The 7,827-nt window shown below is 47.4% G+C and overlaps 1 protein-coding gene across 1 annotated transcript; it reads left to right on the top strand.

The window, feature by feature from the left end:
* Positions 1-633: 633 nt before the first annotated feature.
* Positions 634-1,479, top strand: LOC139776124 (uncharacterized). The gene has a single exon (XM_071712613.1). It carries the CDS (start codon positions 634-636, stop codon positions 1,477-1,479), a length of 846 nt encoding a protein of 281 aa, XP_071568714.1.
* The last annotated feature ends 6,348 nt before the right edge of the window (positions 1,480-7,827 follow it).

The following is a 7,827-nucleotide window of genomic DNA, read 5'->3' as shown; positions in this document are numbered from 1 at the left end:
ATCCTGCCGCGTGGAAATTGATACGGCTCGATTCACCGCCGTGGCCGCCCACACGATCGCCGAGAGCCCACCTGACTACGTGGGACATCCGTCTCCGTCGCCGCACGTCTCCACGGTACACGGTACCACCGCTCTTGTCCCCGTTACCACCATCGCCGGGGGACCTCCGCCATCAAGGGACACAGACCGTACCGCCATCACGGGTCCACAGGGGCCTGCAGGTCCGGGCTACGACCAGTGGAGCTGAGACGCAGACCGACAGCGAGTGGGAGCCGCCGACCGAGACCAGAGGGACACAGGCGTCCCCGCCGAGCCAGTGGCCACGCAGACCGAAGTTCCGGACTCCGACGACCCGGAATCCTACACACCTCCCGGCACTCCACCGGCGTGGAGAAAACCCGGTCTGTGGAGTACTCGCCAGCCACTCCACCGCACGAAAACGAAGCCGTGCCTGGTCTGGGGTGAACGCCTACCACTCTCCTGAGACGTGGACAACCGGCCCTTTTCAGGGCCACCCTCAAACGCAATCGGCCCTTTTCAGGGCCCCACAACATTCAAACGGACACCTACCGTTCGCATTAACATTGGCCAACCGCCATAACTGGTGACCCCGACGGAAGAACGAACAACGAGATGGCGACACAGAACGATCCACCGGGAGGGGACAATCCCCACCAAGTCAAGGAAAAGCTGCATATAAACCGGGTAGGACTGAGAATGCCGCCATTCTGGCCAGAGGAGCCGGAGCTGTGGTTCGCGCAGCTGGAAAGCCAGTTCATCATATGCGGGATCACGCAAGACACGACGCGGTATGCCTACGCGCTATCGCAGATAGACACGAGATTTGCCAAAGAAATAGAGGACATCATCACATCCCCACCAACGGAAAAGAAATACGAAAAACTGAAACAAACGCTCATACAGCGGCTATCAGCATCCCAGGAGCAACGAACGCGACAGCTGCTGGAACACGAAGAACTCGGCGACAGGAAGCCGTCGCAATTCCTACGCCACCTGCGCGGCCTGGCAAGCACCACAGTCCCAGATAGCCTCTTCAGGACGCTGTGGCTGGGGAAATTACCGGCTCAAATGCAGGTCATCCTAGCAACACGGCAAGGAGACCGGTTGGAAGAGGTCGCAGAACAGGCCGACCGCATACACGAGGTCAATGACCGCGCAGTCGTCGCGGCAGTAGAGTTAGCAGGCGCAGAAAAAACAACGTTGGAAGCACAGATCCAAGCGCTAACTAAACAAGTAGCGGCTCTAACAACACAGTTTTCCAACGGGAGGAATCGGGGGAGAGATGACCGATCCCGCAGCAGAAACCGCAGCCGCAACCGCGGCCACACCAAGGGATTCACGGTGGAACACTGTTACTACCACCGAACTTTCAAAGACAAAGCACGGAAATGCGAGGAACCGTGCACCTACAAGGCGATCAAACCGGCCAAGCCGGAAAACACGGAGGGCAGTTGTTGATGGCGGCCAACAACAATAGCCCACGACCATGCCGCCTCTTCTTGACGGACAGAAAGACGAAGGTGCGATATCTGATAGATACCGGGTCAGGCGTCAGCGTCTACCCACACCAGCGAGGAAAAGGGAAGCTAAAGGAGAAATGCGAACTCTACGCAGCCAACGGGTCCACAATAGCAACCTACGGAAACATGAACCTCCAGCCCGATTTCGGACTCCGACGAGACTTCCCATGGAGATTCATCATCGCGGACGTCACGACGCCGATCATAGGATCCGATTTCCTGGCACACTATCATCTGTTACCCGACGTCAGAAGGGGATGCCTGGTCGACGGACAGACAGGCCTGTGCGCGAAAGGACGCGCGCAAGAACAGCCCACCTCTTCGGTGAAAGCGATCAACGAGGAGTCACCTTACCACCACATAATGAAGGAATTCCCCGAGATAACACGGCAAACGGGAACAACGAAATGCACACACAACACCGTGCATTATATAAACACCACGCCGGGCCCACCAGAAGCCTGCCGACCAAGATGCCTGGCGCCGGACAAACTAAAGGCAACAAAAATAGAGTTCGATCTATTACAACGAGAGGGAATCATCCGGCCTTCAAAAAGCTCATGGGCGGCACCACTGCATATGGTCCCCAAGAAAGCGGACCAATGGAGAGCGTGCGGAGACTACCGCCCAGTAAATAGGCGAACCAAGCCAGACATGTACCCGATATCACACATAGAAGACTTTTCACAGTCACTATATAAAAAAACCATTTTTTCAACGATAGACCTGGTCAGAGCGTACAACCAGATACCAGTCAACCCAGAGGATATACCAAAGACAGCCATAATCACACCCTTCGGCCTATTCGAGTACGTCTACATGCCGTTTGGCCTAAGAAACGCCGCACAAACATTTCAACGATTCATCAACGAAGTACTAAGAGGGCTAGACTTTTGCTACGCCTACATCGACGATATCCTGATAGCCTCCACCAACGAAGAAGAGCACAGACGCCACTTGAGAGAAGTATTCCAGCGCCTACAACAGTACGGGATACGACTGAACCTGGCCAAGTGCATCTTCGGAACACCAGAGGTGAAATTTCTGGGATACCTCGTCTCAAAAGACGGAACACAACCGCTGCCAAAAAAGGTAGAAGCAATCCAGAGCTTCCGAAAGCCAGAGACCGTTAAACAACTCCGACGATTCCTCGGCACAATCAACTTCTATCGCCGTTTTATACCAGGCGCAGCAAGAGAGCAAGCCAGATTAAACGATGTACTCACCGGGAAACAAAAAAAAGGAAAGGCACCGGTCGAGTGGACACCAGAATTGGAAGCTGCTTTCGAACATTGCAAGAAAAGCCTTGCCCAAGCGACGCTTCTAGCACACCCACAACCGGACGCACCGCTAACCATGACGACAGACGCCTCAGATACTGCCATAGGAGCAGTCATACACCAACTAGTGGAAGGGCAAGAACAACCACTAGCATTCTTCAGCAAGAAGTTGTCCAAAGCACAGCAGAAATACAGCCCGTACGACAGGGAATTACTAGCGATTTACGCAGCCATAAAACACTTCCAGCACCTGGTAGAAGGAAGACACTTCATCGTGTACACAGATCACAAGCCACTAGTATACGCAATGATGCAAAACTCGATGAAAAGCTCACCAAGACAAGCTCGACACCTCGAGTTTATAAGCCAATTCACGACGGACATTCGGCATATTAAAGACGCCGACAACGTGGTAGCCGATGCCATGTCCCGAGTAGACAGCATAACGACGGCAGTCGATTGCGAGGAAATAGCAAGAGCTCAAAGCGTGGACGAGGAACTCAGCATCATACGAAAAGAGGGCACATCAGCATTAAAACTAACGCAAGTTAATATACCAGGAACAACGACAAGGGTGTACTGCGACACCACAAACGGCGCACAGAGACCGTTCGTCCCAGCGCCACACCGCAAGCAGGTCTTCCAAAGCCTGCACGGATTATCACACCCCGGAATCAAAGCAACTACGTGGTTGGTCACAGAAAGATTTGTTTGGCCAGAAGTTAATAAGAACTGCCGAGAGTGGACACGGGCATGCCTCCAGTGCCAACGCGCCAAGATCGGGAGACACAACCGTCCCTCCATCGGGACATTTCTCCAACCAACTCGCAGATTTCAACACATCCATCTAGACCTCGTAGGGCCACTACCAACATCAAAAGGCTACAGGTACTGTCTAACAATCATAGACAGATTCACACGCTGGCCCGAGGCAATACCGGTGGAAGACATCACAGCGGAGACCATTGCAAAACAAGTCTTCACCCAATGGATGGCCCGCTACGGGATTCCAGAAAGAGTCACCACGGATCAAGGACGCCAATTCGAGTCCGACATGTTCCGACGACTAATGAAAATAACAGGAGCGAGGCACTGGAGGACCACAGCCTACCACCCACAAGCCAACGGGATGGCGGAGAGATTCCACCGACAACTAAAGACAGCCATCAGATGCCATGAGACCGATGATTGGACCGAAGCCTTGCCAATAGTACTCATGGGCATCAGGGCAGCAATAAAAGAAGACATCAAAGCAACACCCGAAGAAATGGTGTATGGAGAACCAATCCATTTACCGGGAGAATTCTTCAGCACCAGCAAAGACGAGACAAGCGAGACGGACTTCATCACCCGCTTACGCAGCCACATGGGTCGCCTCACACCCAAGCTGAAGCGCCACGGCAGGAGGGACGTATTCATACACCAAGACCTAGAGAAAACACCCTACGTCTTCGTCAGACAGGACGCACCAACAGGCGCACTTCACCCCCGCTACAACGGACCGTACAAAGTTATCAAACGAACGGAGCGATTTTTTACCATCCAGGCGGGAGATAAAACATCGAACGTCTCGGTAGAACGCCTCAAACCGGCGCACACCCTCGCAGAAACAGAAACGATCCCAGCAACGGAGAAAAAGCCGAGGACCGAACAGTCAACCGAGACCACGCCAGCAGCAATCACACGAAACACCAGGACTCGAAAACCAGTTGTCCGATTCCAGGCGGGAGTTTGATACAGCAAAGGGGGTCCTGTGGCGGCTGCGAGCGCCCCGAGTCCGGCGACGCAACCGCCACAATACACACGCGCCTACCGAACGGCAACCCGTTCTACACGCCCCGCCAGGCAAGAGCACTGGCGGCAGGGCGAGCGCCCGCGCGCAACAAGCACGCGCTCCAGGAGTGACACCCGGGATAATAACAAACCGACACCGCTAGGCGGCTGATCTTTCTCGTAAGAGAAATTCGGCAAGCAAGGTATATAAAGGGCCAGCAGCGACGGTACCTTCGACAATCTTCACACCGCTATACTCCGGTATTAGCTACCAGAAGTGAGTCTTTTGGATAACGCTGCGTAAGTGGAATCGTACCAAGCCGCCTACTTCCCGCTCGTCGCTGCCGACGCCTCAACCTGTGCAGCCGCAGGAATCTCATCCTGCCGCGTGGAAATTGATACGGCTCGATTCACCGCCGTGGCCGCCCACACGACCGCCGAGAGCCCACCTGACTACGTGGGACATCCGTCTCCGTCGCCGCACGTCTCCACGGTACACGGTACCACCGCTCTTGTCCCCGTTACCACCATCGCCGGGGGACCTCCGCCATCAAGGGACACAGACCGTACCGCCATCACGGGTCCACAGGGGCCTGCAGGTCCGGGCTACGACCAGTGGAGCTGAGACGCAGACCGACAGCGAGTGGGAGCCGCCGACCGAGACCAGAGGGACACAGGCGTCCCCGCCGAGCCAGTGGCCACGCAGACCGAAGTTCCGGACTCCGACGACCCGGAATCCTACACACCTCCCGGCACTCCACCGGCGTGGAGAAAACCCGGTCTGTGGAGTACTCGCCAGCCACTCCACCGCACGAAAACGAAGCCGTGCCTGGTCTGGGGTGAACGCCTACCACTCTCCTGAGACGTGGACAACCGGCCCTTTTCAGGGCCACCCTCAAACGCAATCGGCCCTTTTCAGGGCCCCACAACATTCAAACGGACACCTACCGTTCGCATTAACATTGGCCAACCGCCATAATGTACATTAGCTTATCAGAGAGCTATTATAGATGGTTGTCTTGTGTCATCGAAACAAAAGAATAAGCGCTTTGACAACAGCTTTGCAATATTAACTGATGATACCTTTATTCGCATACTTGATTTTTTAGTTGACGATGAAAATAATAAAGAAATCACACTCTGTAATATTGTTAATACTTCAAATAGAATCTGTAACTTTCTAAGTATGGTACGTAATATTGGAAATGAAACCATAGCTATACAAACTTAACAAATTGTACAAGTTTGTGTTTTTATTGAAATACTTGAAGAATGTTATATAGCAACGCTGCCTAATATATATCATTATTAAGTTCTTTTTATATTTTCTTTTCCTTGTAAAAATCAAACCATTTTTAATAGTTTGAGGTCAAATATAGCCATTTTATCGCTGGAAACTAGCAATTTTCTATCTATTTATACTACACTGGCCAGTTTCTACTTTAAAAATGGTTTTGTTTCCCATTAGGTATTATATTGTATTATATTATAAGGATTGCATTATATTATAAGGAATGTATTATATTATAAGGATTTAAATATAAATTGTAATTTTTATGTTTTTCCTTCAATAAAAAATTAACTTTTTTAAAATTTAAGTGTTCTCTAATTTAATATAATTATACTTGGCAATGTTTTTATTAATTGTATAAAATAAAATTTTTTTTATATAAAATGGTTAATGAGATCACATAAGAGATCTCATATGAGGGTTATATATATGAGGTCTCGTAAAAGATATCATGTGAAGCTAAAATGAGATTTTGGCACAAAATGTCATGTGAGATCGCATACACGAAGCTATGCGCGAATTAATCAGAGCTCTCATATGAGATTCATATGAGATTACATGCAGGATCACATATGTGTTGTCATACGTATTGTCACGCGATATTTTTTAGCAGGGAAGGATATTGTTAAGATAGCAAATGATGAATTGCTGGAGATGATTACTGATTAGACTCCACTCTGCCTCCATAGAAGTATGATCTACGGTCGACAGGAAATCTGATGCTACTTTTAAATAACATTAAAATTTGTGAGCCCTAACAGTCATGGACCCGACCGCGTTAGGTGTTGGCTCTATTCGTCTAAATTAATAAATGAATCACTTGTGTAATCTAACGTAAATTGTCTAAAAGAATAGATCCTGTCTCAAGTTAATAGTATAATAGTAATAGTATAATATTAAAACTAAATAGCGCGCGCAAAGCGCGCGTCTGTAATGCCTAATATAATAATAAGAAGAATAAATTGTAGTAAGTAATCAAGTATTTGTATGTATTTTCAATCATATTTGTTATTTTATAATATTTTCTAATAGTGTGTCAATTGTATTAATATTTTATAATTAATATTATTTTAAATTTTTAGAAGTTTTTAATTTTGTACTTTATACTTATTATTATATGTATATTACATTTTTATTACCAAATAAACCTGTCTTATGTACCAATTAATTTTTAAGACTTTTTGTTTATTATTATTTAAACTTTTTAAACCTGTTTTTGGTTAAATTTATTTTTGTATAAGTTTTTGTTTTAAAATTTTTTTTATTATTTTAAACTTTTTAAACCTGTTTTTGTTGGTAAAGTTCTTGTTTTTAAATTTTTTAAAATTATTATTTTAAACTTTTTAAACTTGTTTTTAGTTAAATTTATTTTTGTATAAATTTTTGTTTTTAAATTTTTTTGTATGTTTTTGTTTTTACATTTTATTTTAAATTTTAGTTATTAATTAAAGTAATTCTTAAATCGACCATGACTGGCAATATATAACGTCTTTTCCGATATGAACATCGAAAAACCGTGAGCCAACTTGGTTTGTCGGATTCACACAGTACGTTTTCGGATCAAATCAAGACATTATAAAATTCGACCATGGGTTTTGGTCAGTTGATGTAATTTCTAAGTTAAATAGTTTAAATTTTTATTGCGAAAAAATATTACCCCAGCCAGGGTTTGAACCTGGGACCTCCCGTATACCGTGCGGGTGTCGTGCCAATTCGACCACTGGGACCGCACGGTATACGGGAGGTCCCAGGTTTAAACCCTGGCTGGGGTAATATTTTTTCGCAATAAAAATTTAAACTATTTAACTTAGAAATTACATCAACTGACCAAAACCCATGGTCGAATTTTATAATGTCTCGATTTGATCCGAAAACGTACTGTGTGAATCCGACAAACCAAGTTGGCTCACGGTTTTTCGATGTTCATATCGGAAAAGACGTT

The sequence above is a fragment of the Temnothorax nylanderi genome, unplaced genomic scaffold (assembly GCF_030848795.1).
Source record: "Temnothorax nylanderi isolate EJ_2023f unplaced genomic scaffold, tnyl_v1.0 TNYL_tig0112_pilon, whole genome shotgun sequence".
Lineage (NCBI taxonomy): Eukaryota > Metazoa > Arthropoda > Insecta > Hymenoptera > Formicidae > Temnothorax > Temnothorax nylanderi.
The sequence above is the reverse complement of the archived record's forward strand: the minus strand, read 5'-3'. Positions and strand labels throughout refer to the sequence as shown.

What these genes read in the sequence shown, in the direction of transcription:
- LOC139776124 (XM_071712613.1), top strand. Translation starts at nt 634, where the DNA reads ATGGCGACACAGAACGATCCACCGGGAGGGGACAATCCCCACCAAGTC.